At 41.5% G+C, this 14944-nt stretch overlaps 1 protein-coding gene across 12 annotated transcripts in view; it reads right to left on the bottom strand.

Moving 5' to 3' along the window:
* Positions 1-14944, bottom strand: part of ralgps2 (Ral GEF with PH domain and SH3 binding motif 2) — a 674317-nt gene that overhangs the window by 167367 nt on the left and 492006 nt on the right. For all 12 annotated transcript variants that reach the window (XR_013579343.1, XM_078561532.1, XM_078561535.1 and 9 more), the window contains 3 exons: positions 9810-9951; positions 4170-4321; positions 3405-3459 (listed from right to left, as the gene is read on the bottom strand). Coding sequence is in view for 11 of the 12 variants with exons in the window: in XM_078561532.1 (XP_078417658.1) it covers positions 3405-3459; positions 4170-4321; positions 9810-9951 (349 nt within the window). In the remaining variant the exon portion in view is untranslated. The remainder of the gene's footprint in view (positions 1-3404; positions 3460-4169; positions 4322-9809; positions 9952-14944) is intronic.

Consider the following 14944-nt stretch of genomic DNA (forward strand, 5'->3'; position numbering starts at 1 on the left):
ATAAAATAAAAAATTAAAATCTTCCTTTATCAAACAGAAGGGTGCAAAACAGGATTTCATTAGAACTATTATGTTAATAGTCGTTTGGTAGTGCAGGACTTGAGTATTGTTGAAAAAATAGATTTTTGTTGAAGGTTTTTGTCTTGCACTCATCAGGATAATTCGCAAGAAAATGCCAATGTCAGGAGAAACAACAAAATTATACTGTATGGGAAGAGAGTGCTGACTGATTGGCAAGTGTACTCTGGTTGGTAGAGGCATTGCCATGGAGAATGCACCAGTTGATAGTGACTGACAATAGTGTATTTAAGACCGAGATAGATAGGTTCTTGATTGGTAAGGGGATCAAAGGTTACGGGGAGAAGGCAGGAGAATGGGGTTGAGAAACTTATCAGCCATGATTGAATGGCGGAGCAGACTCGATGGGCCGAATGGCCTAATTTCTGCTCCTATGTCTTATGGTCTTAACTGCCGAGCATCGTTTGAAATTTAAACCAGGCAGCTTAACTTTGATTGGTCAAGACATTGCCCTGGGGAATGAACCAGTGAATGGCTGTCACTTATTTTGTTTAGCTGAAACAGGCACAATGTGTGTACATGTTCTTTCTGTCTGCAAAGAACAGGGCCCATAAGGTCAGGACGAAAAGCTTCAACAAAAATCACCATTTTTTCAGCTAAACTATTATATTGTGGGAAAGTCCCAAAAGTCACGTCTGCATTAATTAAAAGTTAGCCACCAAAAAGGGTAATTTTACTTCAAAACGCTGCTTGGTTTTACAACAACAACTTATATTTACATAGTGCCTTTAATGTAATAGAACATCACAAGGCACTTCAGAGAAGCGTTATAAAACCAAATATGATACCAAGCTACATGAGCAGATATCAGGTCAGATGATCCAAAAACTTGGCCAAAGAGGTAGGGTTTAAAGGATAAAAGCAAAATACTGCGGATGCTGGAAATCTAGAAGAAAAACAAAAATACCTGGAAAAACTCAGCAGGTCTGACAGCATCTGCAGAGAGGAATACAGTTAACATTTCAAGTCCAAATGACTCTTCATCAGAACTAAGGAAAAATAGAAAAGAGGTGAAATATAAGCTGGTTTAAGGGGGAGGGGTGGGACAGGTAGAGCTGGATAGGGGGCCAGTGATAGGTGGAGATTGCCAAAAGATGTCATAGACAAAAGGACAAAGAGGTGTTGACGGTGGTGATATTAGCTAAGAAATATGCTAATGGGGACATTAAGGGTGGAAAGCAGGACGAGCAAGGGACAGATAGCCCTAGTGGAGGTGGGGTGGGGGGGAAAATCGAAATCGGCTAAAAGGTAGAGATAAAACAATGGATGGAAATACATTTAAAAATAATGGAAATAGGCGGGAAAAGTAAAATATATATAAATTATTGGAAAAAGGGGGATCGGAAAGGGGGTGGGGAAGGAGGAGAGAGTTCATGATCTAAAGTTGTTGAACTCAATATTCAGTTCAGAAGGCTGTAAAGTACCTAGTCGGAAGATGAGGTGCTGTTCCTCCAGTTTGCGTTGAGCTTCACTGGAACACTGCAGCAGGCCAAGGACGGACATGTGAACATGAGAGCAGGGTGGTGTGTTGAAATGGCAAGCGACAGGGAGGTCTGGGTCATGCTTGCGGACAGACCGAAGGTGTTCCACAAAGCGGTCACCCAGTCTGCGTTTGGTCTCTCCAATGTAGAGGAAACCACATTGGGAGCAGCGAATGCAGTAGACTAAATTGAGGGAAGTGCAAGTGAAATGCTGCTTCACTTGAAAGGAGTGTTTGGGCCCTTGGACAGTGAGGAGGGGGGAAATAAAGGGGCAGATGTTGCATCTTCTGCGATTGCATGGGAAGGTGTCATGGGAGGGGGTTGAGGTGTAGGGGGTAATGGAGGAGTGGACCAGGGTGTCGCGGAGGGAACAATCCCTGCGAAATGCCGCCAGGGGTGGTGAAGAGAAGACATGTTTGGTGGTGGCATCATGCTGGAGTTGGCAGAAATGGCGGAGGATGATCCTTTGAATGAGGAGGCTGGTGGGGTGATAAGTGAGGACAAGGGGGACCCAATCATGTTTCTGGGAGGGAGGGTAAGGTGTGAGGGCAGATGTGCGGGAGATGGACCTGACATGGTTGAGGGCCCTGTCAACCACCATGGGTGGAAAACCTCGGTTAAGGAAGAAGGAAGACATGTCAGAGGAACTGTTTTTGAAAGTGGCATCATCAGAACAGATGCAACGGAGGGGATGGAACTGAGAGAATGGGATGGAGTCCTTACAGGAAGCGGGGTGTGAGCAGCTGTAGTCGAGGTAGCTGTGGGAGTTGGTAGGCTCGTAATGAATATTGGTGGACAGCCTATCACCAGAAATTGAGACTGAGAGGTCAAGGAAGGGAAGGGAAATGTCAGTAGTGGACCACGTGAAAGATGTTACTATGTCATGTAGAGGAGAGAAGTGCGGCTGGGAGACAGACAGGTGTAGGGGGGGTAAGTCCATAGCTACAGGCCTTGGCAACTGAAGGCATGATAATCAATGGTGGAGCAATTAAAATCAAGGATGCTCAGGAGGCCAGAATTAATGCTATCAGGATTTACTTCACTTGTAAAAAAAACTATCATGCAACTTTCAAAGTGAGTTACTCAAAGGCTGCCAGTCCAGATCAGGGCCAACCTGAAGGTGTAGCCACTGCCAATTCCTAGGAGATTGTTCCAAAATGCATGTTATGTGACTCCATTATGCCACCAGACTTGCAGAATGTGTCATGTAATCTGACTTTAGGGTCTCAATGTAGGTGAAGAAATTGACATTTTACAAAACTAAAGCTTTACTCATTAAAATGGGAATATACTTTGAAAAAGAAATTGGTGGTTTAAACTGTAAATCTCCTAAAATGGGAACGGTTATCAATGCTATACATTGATTTTTTTTCACGGCATGGGAAGACATTACCTATCCATTAAATGCTCATATCACTGAACATTTACTTTCCTGCATCATAATATTTGGACTTGAATGCCATTCAGTACTGTAAACATACAAACAGGGCTTAATAATAGTGGCAATTCATCAGCTGCAAAGGTAATACACATTTCTTTTCACAAGCATTTTTTGCACTGGGATGCCCAGTTAAAGAGAAACATCAAATTTTTAAAAAGCCTAAGATTGAAGAAAAATAATATATTTGAACAGTTTTGAAACTGCCAATAAATCTGACATAAGATCCAGGTCACAAACCATCCTGCAGAAAGATTGATCCATCCACCTTGATGGAAGCACCTGGAACTGATGAGTCTTTATAGCCATTTTATCTCCATAACATAATCTGCAGTTAGATGCCTATTGTTGTTTCTATGGAACAGAAGGCATTCTCCATCTTCATTTGTTTCCTTAAAGTCCCTTACCTTTCAAATGCTGGCCACGATACCTCTTCACTGAGTTCTGAACCCTCACTACTACCTGAAACAAAAAATGTCAAGGACTATAACATTGTAACTTGTCCTTCTGACAATTTAAAGTTAAGTACCTTTTACAAAATTGATGTATCAACCAAGTAATGTTGCTCTTTATCTACTCCCTAGCAGGGAAAGTACACAGTCCTTCGTCAGGGAAGTGCAACAATATATAAAGAAGAAAACTAAGGCAAACTCTCAATGCTCTCTTGTAATTCTTATATTAGTGGCCTGCGTGATGCATCTGGTTGGCACACTGCCCTTTCATCTCAGGACCTGGACTTCAAAACAATATAGGATGAATATCTAATCTTTTAGTTAGTTACAAGATCTTAATTAAAATGAATTTAGGTGTTTCCAATCAATTCCCACTGGTCACGAGTATATCTATTAAATATTAGGAACAGTGTGCGGTCTCAAGACTTCAAAGGTACAGTGCCCATTGGTAGCACTGTAAATGTTATGTGATTGATTGCAATTGGATTGCATCTCACATTTCATGATGAAACTGATTCAAATCTCAGGAACTTTTCTCCCTTGTCTGATGCAATGCCAACCTATTATTCACTTGTTTACCTCAAGTTAATTCAACATGAACTAAAAATATTTTGTGGACCATGTAATAACATCCAACATTGTTATTATACCCACTCTAAATTTCCAAGTAGTTTTCACCCCAAGCTTTTTTGATATAAAAGATCAGATCTATTCACACACCTATTGATATTCCACTGGAAATGGTGGAACTTTCTGCCTGAACTCTTGAAGGGGTGTAGTTTTCCATTACACTGTCATCTAGCAGGTGCCGAGGTCTTCCATTCGGGAATGTAGCGCTCTTAAACTCTACTGTATTCATCTTGTGGATAAAGCTGTGAAAAAAAGACATTAACTTGAATTCTTCTCATTTAGGCAATATAGTTTAAGTGTACATGCGTGATTTGAGAATTCCTTTTCGTCACTTTTTGCCCCCGAAACATGTCCCTATTGATTACTAGTGATGTTTATTATGAGAGCATAAAAAAACTTGTACATAAGAAAATTGCTTTCCAGTCCATAAATAGAATTTATAATTAATCAGATCCCACTTTCACCTTCATGTAACAAACAGTATCAATTTTTACATTGTAACCCAATTCACACAAATGCACTGGATAACTGTAGATATAAGATGATTTGTATCCAAAGGCTAAAGATTCTACTGCAATTTCTGAAAATAACATGAATGCTTTAAAGCTACACTGTAAGCTACTCCTTTTTCAAATTATTATTTTATTACTTAATTATTCAGAAAAAGAATCAATGGCATTTCCCTTGGAAGGAAGTTTTAGCATTTTTGTGTGTCCATTTATTTATACTTTGACTGGAAGTAAATGAGCCAAATTAATAGCTTTCAACCCATGTCTGTGCAAAAAGAACAAAAGCATGAAGCATAATGGACTGTAACTTCCAACTAGCATCAGAAAGTGCTGGCCCGCAGGAATTAGAAGAAATAAATGCACACTCTGGTCTTGAAAATTATGCTGACCATTCCGTTCACCGGAGTTGCTTGACGCCTGCGTCAAAAGACTCCTCACAGGCCCCAGCGAAGTACAGCTCCAGTGGATTCAAGGGGGCCACACCTTTTTTTACAGGGGGTACGGGGTGTCGTGGGGGGGTGGTCCGAGGTCGGGGGTTGGTCAGAGGTGACGTGGGATCGAAGTCCGTAGGGAGGGGAAGAGGGGGGCGGGCAGTCAGGTCAGAGGCCGGGGATTGACGGGGGGTGGGGGGTCAAAGTCTGTGGGGAGTGAGGGGAGAGGGGTCCATTGTTTGGGTGGGGGGGGGGGGGGGGGGGGTGGGAATCGGAGGTCAGGGAAATTGGAGGTTGGGGGGTAGGGAAATCGGGGGTTGGGTGTGCCCCGATGGGTAGGGGGCGGGGGCTTGGCGGGGGGGGGGGGGGGGGTTGGTCATGAATGTGGCGGTGATCCTGTGGGGTTTGTCTGGGTCCTTACAATAGTTACTCAGAAGTTAGAAGAGGTTTTAATTCTTATAACTTTTTCTGAGTAGCTATTTGTGTAACCCTAACGGAATAATCCAAAGTTTGCGATTTAAACCGCATTTTCGGGTGGTTCCCAACACAGCGCAATCGTCCAGAGGAAGTGTGCACTTTTGGGCAATTGCCATGCAAACCCTTACCTGGGAACTTCTGAGAGGGATTCCCCAGCACATCTTTGGGATACTCCCCCCAAATCTGACACTGGGCAGCTTGGAAGTAATGGCCCAATGAATAGAGATCCAGAGATAGAATCCCTTTCCTCCTGAGAGATATTTCACCTTCAAGATGTGAAGCAGAAAAACTAGACTGGTTTCCATGTAGAGATTAGGAAATATTTTTGGCAATTAGGTTAATGAATCAATGCATCAATGTTTACTTGAAACAAAATATAGTGAAAGAATGTCACAATCTGAACCAATTGAATGTTAGCATATTCACCATGTTGTGAAGATTATTCTTTTACAGGAAGGTATTCTTAATTTTGGAATACCTCTCCTTACAATTTATCCCTTTAAGCATGGATTTCAGACAGGATGCTGGCAGATAGATTGCCAGTGAGCTGGAGTTTTTTGTAAGGCGGAACTCATGAAGCTGGCAAGGATTGATAGAGAAGCTGAAACGGCAGATGATTGAGTGTTTCAATGGCAATCATGGTGAGGATGAAGCAGTGGGCAAAATTTCTCTGTTTTGATGCGGGGGGGAAGAGATGGATAAGTAAGCTGTGGACCAGTGGGTGTGGTAATAGTTTGGGCAAGCTCTCTGAGTGGGTACCTTGAGATAGGGTTGATTGTGGACAGTTTGGGATGCTCAGGCAAGGCCAGTATAACTTTGTCTCAAGTGAATTAGTTGTATTTTACAGGTTTTGAGTTTCTTTGAAGAAGGTGGTGGTTGATTGGTGGGAGAAATAAAGAACAAAGTTACTCAAGCTGAGAAGAGGACATATTTTTGTTCATACATTTGAAGTTTAAAAATAATTCTTGGAATTTCACTTGTTATTGCACATTTGTCTCAAATCTCCTTATGCTCCAGCAGTCTAAACTATTCCCATTAAACCAGGTACCTAAACTATCCCCATTAACTCCAGTAGGCAAATTATTGATATTAACCTCCATGCCCAAACTTAACCCTGGCATCCATACCACCTTCCTCCATCCAACAGACAATTGCAAACAGGAAAAACAGCAGTCCTTGGTGAACTCAGCAGAAGACATATCTTATGTTAAAGCTGTTTAAGCTGTTATAAGCTGTTAAATCTGTTCCTGGCATGCAAACGACATAGCAAGCAATGCTTGGAAACAAATATAGCCCTCAAGTCAACTTCACTTTCATGCAACTCTTGACACTTCTCAGTATCTTTAATGATTGTATTCAGTGTAGTCTCATTTATTTTCAAATGGTTCTTTTTTAATCTACCCCATTACTTTGTGCCACCCTATCATAAAGGCAGTTTCCTGTGAACCAGCAGTTCTCTAATATTTCATCCAGTGCCATTCTTCATGTGTGAGTCAGCCAATGAGTGTAAAATTATTTAACTTCAACAGCATCACAACTGAGATTACTGCTGCAATCACCTGAAATCCACACAAATAGATTTTCCAATGTTCAGAATTGAGATTCCTGACTGATTTTTCCTAGTTCCACACTAAGGAATGAAGGCCAACTGTAGTCCCCAAGACACATCAGCTAACTTTGCACAGTCCAACCTTTTTTTAAATACTGTCATGGGATGCTAGCATTGCTGTCAAGGCCATCATTTGTTGCCCAAACCTAACTGCCTTTGAGAAGGTGGCGGTGAACCGCCTCCTTGAACCGTTGCAGTCCATCTAGTGTAGGTACTCCCAGAGTGCTGTTAGGAAGGGAGTTCCAGGATTTTGATCCAGTGACAGTTCAAGGAATGACAGCAGTTCCAAGTAAGGGTGATAAGTGGCTTGGAGTGGAACTTGCAAGTGGCGGTGTTCCCATGCATGAGCTGTCCTTGTCCTTTCAATTGGTAGAGATTATGAAAGCTGCTGTCAAAGGAGGGTTGGTGAATTGCTGCATCTTGCATATGGTACATAGACATTGCTGCCACTGTGCATTGGTGGTGGAGTGAGTGAAGGCTTAAAGTGATGGATGGGGTGCAGATCAAGTGATCTGCTTCTTGAATGTTACTGGTGCCACAGTTATCCAGGCAAGTGGGAAGTATTCCCTTACACTTTTGATTTGTGCCCTGTAAATGGTAGACAGACTTTGGGGAGGCACTAGGTGAGTTATTCACCACAGAATTTGCAGCCTCTGACCTGCTCTTAAAGCCATAGTATTTATATGGCTCTTCCAGTTAACTTTCTCATCAATGGTAGCCCCAGCGTGCTGATGGTGAGGGATTCAGTGATGGCAATGCCATTGAATGTCATGGGGAAATTCTCTCCTACTGGAGATGGTCATTGCCTGCCACTTGTGGTGAAAATGTTATCGGCCCAAGCCTTGCTGCAATAGGGGCACAGTATCTGAGGACTCGCGAATGACACTGAACATTGTACAATTATCAGCCTTCTCACCTTATGATGGAAGGAAAGTCATTGATGAAGCAGCTGGTTGGGCATAGGACAATGCCCTGAAGAACAACTGCAGCTATGTCCTGGGGCTGAGATGATTGGACTCCAACAATCACAACCATGTTCCTCTGTGCTAGGTATGACTCCAACTAGTGGAGAGCTTTCTCCGATTCCCACTGACTTCAATTTTGCTAGGTTCCTTGATGCTAAACTCGGTCAAATACTGCCTTGATATCAAGGACGGTCACTCTCACCTCACCTCTGGAGTTGAGCTCTTCCGTTCATGTTTGGAACTAGACTGTAATGAGGTCAGTAGCCAATGGTCCTGGGGGAACTAAAACCAAGCTTCAGTGAGGTTATTGCTGTTTAAGCGCCACTAGATAGCACTATCGATGGCACCTTCCATCACTTTGATGATGGTTGAGAGTAGATGGGGTGGTAATTTACCTGATTAGTTTTGTCCTGCTTTTTGTGGGCACGGCATACATGGGCAATTTTCCACATTGCTGGGTAGATGCCAGAGTATTAGCTGTACTGGAACAGCTTGGCTAGGGGTGTGGCTATTTATAGAGCACAAGTCTTCAATACTACTGCTTGAATGTCGTCAGGTCTCACAGCCTTTGCTGAATTCAGTGTCTTCAACTATTTCTTGATATCATGTGAAGTGAATCAAATTGGCTGAAGACTGGCATCTGTGATGCTGGGAACCTCAGGAGGAAGCCAAAGTGGATCATCCACTTGGTACTTTTTGGTGAAGGTGTTGCAAATGCTGAACTTTGTTTTTTGAACTGATGTGCTGGGCTCCCCCATTATTGAGGATGAGCATATTTATGGAGCCTCCTCCTTCGGTTAGTTGTTTAATTGCCCACTGCCATTCACAATTGGTTGCGGCAGGACTGCAGAACTTAAATTTGATCTATTGGGTGTGGGATCATTTAGCTCTGATTATCACAGACTTCCTTGCTTTGTATGCCTTAGCAGCATACCAGCAGGAGCATTTATCTATGGAACCTTCAGACTGCTGTGCAGTTCACAATTCAGTTTTTTCCCCCTTCATCTTGATTCACTTATCCTAAGTGCTCCAATATTGTATTTTAAGTTTTCTTTTAAATACTTTTCTCCTTCAGGTTTTTTGGCTTTGATTTTTTTCTAAACACCTGTAGCCTTTCTTATGATTTCTACTCACTTCCTTTACTGGTTTGCTTCACTCACACAACTTTCAAGCTATCCATGCCGTTGATTAACTCTTTTCATGTTGGTCTCATGTTGCTGACTCCTGATGTGTAGGCTCATAAAACTGACAGCAACCCCAATGGCAAGTTGGCCAACTGGGAGCCAGAGGCATAAAATCAATATAAAAGATGTTGCATGCCCTTGTGGTCAAAGAGTATACTTTATCTGGCTCCGTAATAAACATTGCAAGTGGTCTCCATGGCATTCTGCAGCTTTCAGAGAAACACCCAACAACAAAAAGAAAACATGACTCACGGCACAATTTCTTTTCCAGATGAGGAAGCAGAACAATTATCACCTAACTCCAAAGGACTGAAGATGGTTTGACTTCAGGAACTGTATTTTTTTAATGTATCTTAAAGAAACAAATGTGTCCCAAAGCCAGGAAAAAAAATCAAAACCAAGTGAAATAAATGACAAGAAATAGCCTGCTAAAATACATCCTCTCCCAATAGCTCAAAATTGCATTTCCCACAGAGTGGGTGTGTTTTTTCAAGCTTACACACCAAAAAATTAATATGTGACCATGAAGTAACAACAGTTAAACAGATTACTGACTTGTATCCTAGGCTGTGGGACTTCCGATGTCCATGTGTTAGTAGGTGCCTGGAAGAAGGTGGAGTTGGTGGTACGTTCATGAGGGCTGCCTCTGCTGCCATATATCGCCGGCTACTCTGTGGGGATGGTGCTGCATCAGGTCCTCAGATTTAAAAAACACATACAAATCACTCAATGGCATCATGCGGTCTTTTTAATTTTAATAATTAAAGCTGTGAACAACAACCGATAAATGCTCCTCATAAAGGGCATGAGCATGACAGATATTATTCAAGAAACAAAATGCCACGAGATTAAAGAGATCCACAAATACCACGGTAAACAAAACAAAGATTTAATTTTCAATTTTTAGTACGAACACAAATGTGTTTTGGTGTAAGCTTTTCCACAATGGATGTAAGGAAGTAATATTAAACTCGGACAAGATATTGGCTGGCCACAGTTGGTGTACTGTCTCTTGTTGTGTGCATGTCATTATGCTAAGATATTGGCTAGCCACAGTTGGTGTACTGTCTCTTGTTGTGTGCATATCATTATAATAAGGATGTTAAAGCAGTGTAAAGAGTACTGTGAAGATTCACAAAAATGAGAAACTATAGGGACACAGGTATGAAAAAGTAGAGCTTTTATCACTTCTGGTGGTTAGGGAGCTGGGGAATCTAAGAAATTAGGGAAGGTTTTGCGAGGGTAAGGCTTATACTGGTTGGTGAGTCAGTAGCAAGAGGGAATAGATTCAGATACAGAGGAATGAAGGAGGAACTTAAAAGCATGTATAAAATGCAGTGCTTTACCACAAGTGGCAATTAAGGCAGTCATTGTAAGACATTTTGAAATGGAATTGGGAAAATCTCTGAGAGTAAGATAAAATAAGGTATGAGGAAAGGGCTGAAAACTGGATTAATATCGATCACTCCATTTCAGGGGCTCGTGCTGTAATTTCTGCAATTCTGTGGATGGCTTATGTGGGAGATGGAAAATGTCAAGTTGGTGCAATTAGGTGTGTCACTCAGTGATTGAAACTAAGGGAAAAATTTTCCCCTCGTTGGGGGAGGGGAAGCACAGGAACGGGCACGCCTCCAATCGGTGCCTCTGATCGGGGGCGCGCCACCATTTTATGTGAAATTGGCGTGATGTCCGCCAGGAATCTGCACTTCCTGTGCAGGCGGGGTGGGGGGGGAGATTCCTTCAGCCGGGAGTGTGCTCTTTCGCGCATGCATGCGAAAGAGCGCACTGATCTCCCTGAGGCTAAGTGCTGTCTCAGGGAGATCGGCTCTGAATTAAAATTTGCAATAAAAATGATAGAAAAATTTCCCTGACATGTCCCCTCATGTGACACTGTCACATGAGTTGGGACATGTCCATAACTTTAACTGAAACCTTTATTAAACATTTAAATACCCTCATGAAACATCATGCCTCCCAAGGATGAGTTTTCATGCTTTTTCTGAAGCCTGCCAGGGCTCCCGGCCTGCCCGCCAGCCTTAAGGTTGGGTGGGCAGGTCCATTAATGATTTTAATTAGTTTCTTAATGGCCTCAATAGGCCGCCGACAGGTCAGCGCCAGTGCAGCTGACTCAGCTGCGCCCCCGCCGACCTGAAAATGAAAATGACGTGGGGTGACGTTAGGTGGAACTCCTGACGTCATCCCGCATTATTTTATGCGTTAGCGAGTGGGCCCCGCCCCCGCCCGCCGACCGGAAGATCCTGCCCTCAGGGAAGGAAGGCAAAGTGCACAGGGTTTCACTTGGCATCTAGCTGTGCAAACTCCAATCTGGGAGATCTTGATATGAAAATAACACTTGTTACTTTCAGTACCATGAGAATTCACAAATCAAAATTTAAATATTTTAACTTTTCCTTTGTCTTTTTTCCCTCTCTTAATCCAATCTTCTTTTTCTTCTATTTCCCTTTCTGTACTTAATCTGGCTTTAAATTCACCCTCTCTAATTCACACTTTATCAATTTCAGAGTTACAAAATCTGATTAAGGAGGTACATAGTTTCTTGCCCTCGTCACATAGCTCCTGAATGCCTGGTTTACTTTGCTACAATGTTATTAGTTCTCACTTTCAGCAACTTGTCATGCTCAATTCTAAAAAACCTAAACATGGAAGGGCACACTCACAAAAGGCAGACCATTAGATGACCTGTGACCGTAAATTATGGCCCAAATTGACAGAATTTCGCAATCAAAGAAGCACATGGTGACAGATAGTACAAAACAATTTCCTGAGTCAAATCAAATTCATACGCATATTAGGCAAGATCTTGAATGCTGTAGCCACATGACAAAGCAAATAAGGTGGCTCTTACACGTGAACATGAAGCTCATGAACTCTGCAAGCTGAAGTTTAGAAAATAGTTGTAAAAACAAAGTGGATTTATAATCACCCAAAGCTATTGCCTCAAATGGACCAAGTTAAGCTGGCCAAAACAAGATTCAAATCAGACATTGGTATGGTCTATCTTTCAATGATTTGACTTTTCAAGCAATTGGAGGTAGAAACACTACAATAGTGGTTTTATGATGGAACTCCATTTGTGAAGGATTACAAATAAATCAGGACCTAAGGAGCTGTGATTATTAACATGGCATCAGCACACTGTGCTCCATTCAAAGTTTTCAAGTGTGACTTGAAAAACTCGTTTGGATGCGAGTCACCGTGCTTCACAATTTTTCAGTATCTTTGTTGAGAGAGTTTCTAAACCCATTTTTTATCATTCATACTCACTAAGGGAAATTCACTTCATCCAGGCTAAGGCAATAATTCTAACTTTTCTTTGGTGAACAATGATTTTATTCTAGGACTGCTGAGATTCACTATTAGCACATTTTGGCTGCTGTACTCAAAAATTGCTCTCTTTTAATTAGGGCGAAAGATGAGCTTTTCTAAGAATTTTCTGTGTTTAAGAACAAAGCATGGCCTGAACTTACTTGAGCTCAGAAGAGAATGTCGAGTAACACAATTTGTGTATTTAAATAAAAATTTTCAGCTGGGCAACTTTTTTGGCAATTATTTGGGAGGTCTATTTTATACCAAGCACACTACAGAACTGTTTCAGAGCTGTAGTGCTGTCTTATCGGTCACAGTAAGCTGTGTTAACTTCTACAACTGTTGGCTAACTTCTAAGCCTGGATGTGAAGGATACAAGAGACTATGATGCTTAGATAGAGAATGTTTATTGCCTTCTACAGAGCTGGCTTCTCCCCTCTAACACACCAGACAGCCAGTGCTCGCTGACTCCTCCTTATATACATGCGAGTATAATTAACAAACCAACCCCCAAGCACCTGTTCACCTTATTAGCTTCAAGTACTGGGTACTTAACAGTCATTAAACAGTACCTATTAGGTGCTAACAGATTCCCCCAATTTCTTTAAATTAAAATGACATGCATTTTTAAAAAAATCATATCAAATGAAAATACATGTTACCCTGTTACACAATCACTCTTTGGCATAATTCAAATTCCCCTTTCTCTTAAAAAAATCAAAAGAATTAGTAAGGTCATAACATGAAAATTTCCATGTTGTCACAATCTTTTATCATACAAGGCATCCCTCTTTGAGAATATTCAACAATTCCTTTGGACAAGCAGTTCTTTTTGTGAAACAATTAGATAACTGGTGACTTGCATCAAATCATTTAATTTTGGAAATTTCCTTCCTTTCCAATATCTTTTTTATACTCTTGAGATCAATCCTCAACCTCTTTTCTGCAACACTCTTTGCTGAATGGTTATTGTCCCAGAGCGAACTATTATCTATGTAGCATTCTATGGGCACATTTTTCCTTGGTTGTCTCTGATATAGGAGTTTCTTTAAAATACTTGATAAATATATAGCCGTATCTGTCACCTCTACCAGCCCAAGTCTCTCTGCAGCTAAGGTGCTTTTAACTACTCTCTTTATCTTCTTTGATTCCCAAGCTAATGGGCAACATTCATAATTTCTTCCCACTAAAAACATAATGAATCCTGCTGCACTCGAATAAGCATTGAGAAAGGTTAGCGTGTGAGGCATGACTAAAAATAACTAATTTTATCCCTTCCGGTCATCCAGGTCTAGAAATCTGAAAGTACATTCCTCTGAACTTTACTTCTTCAATGTCTTATTTGCTTTTAGCACTTCCCCAACAGTAGCATATTTCAGCATGGTGCTCAATTCTAATACATCACAGCATGCATCTGGTCTAGTTTGCGTTCATAACCAGTTTAATTGCCCAATTAAGCTACTTAACTGATCTGATTCTCACTTAGTTGTGGAGTCTTCCTTTAGTGAGGATCTGACCCCATTTATCGGGATCCTTTTAACATTCTCTAGGTAAATCAAGGTTATTCCCAACTTAGTCTGCCTGATGTCCAACCCTATGTACTTAAAAGCTCCAGTTGCCGACTTCCAATTTTGAATTTCTATATAATCCTTCTCAAGGGGTTAGGGATGGGCAATAAATACTGGCCGAGCCAGCAAAGCCCACATCCCTTGAATGAATGAATAAAAAAAAAATTTCTTAAATGTCGCAGATCCCCAATCCTGACAAGAAATCATCTGCGTGCATTAAGAAAATGCCTGCTAGTTTTCCTTCATATTACCCATAAAACACTGCGGGATCTACCTTTGGCTGAACACAACCAGCTTTTAATATAACAGACCCAAATGAAAAATACCATACCCTGGATGCATTGTTAAGCCCATAAACACACTCATTTAACCTCCATAATTTCCCCTCTATATCTCCAGCTTCTTTTGGAGGCTTTAAGAATACTTACCTTTGAAATTGCTCCACTTACAAAATGGCTGCTTTGACCATGATTCCCATGATTATGTCGTTAGGAGTGGTGGGAAAATCCTCAAACTTACTTTTCCAGCTGTTGGGGAGTCTGTTCTAACTTCCTGGTCACCCATCTGTTCCTCGAATCTCCGAGCTACCAATCTGGCCTTAGCTTCATATGTCCCATCGAGACGTAATTTCTCCTTACATATCCATCTATGGGACAATGCTGGTGGTCCCTTGTCTGGTACCTCTGTGTAAATGCCAAACTCTCCAATTGTCAAATTATTTTTGTTTTGCTTCCTTTACTAATTTACCGTCTAATTTGTTAGCAGCCACTAGAGCTTCTCTATCGTAAGGGCTCC

Source organism: Cetorhinus maximus, chromosome 17 (genome assembly GCF_964194155.1).
Source record: "Cetorhinus maximus chromosome 17, sCetMax3.hap1.1, whole genome shotgun sequence".
Lineage (NCBI taxonomy): Eukaryota > Metazoa > Chordata > Chondrichthyes > Lamniformes > Cetorhinidae > Cetorhinus > Cetorhinus maximus.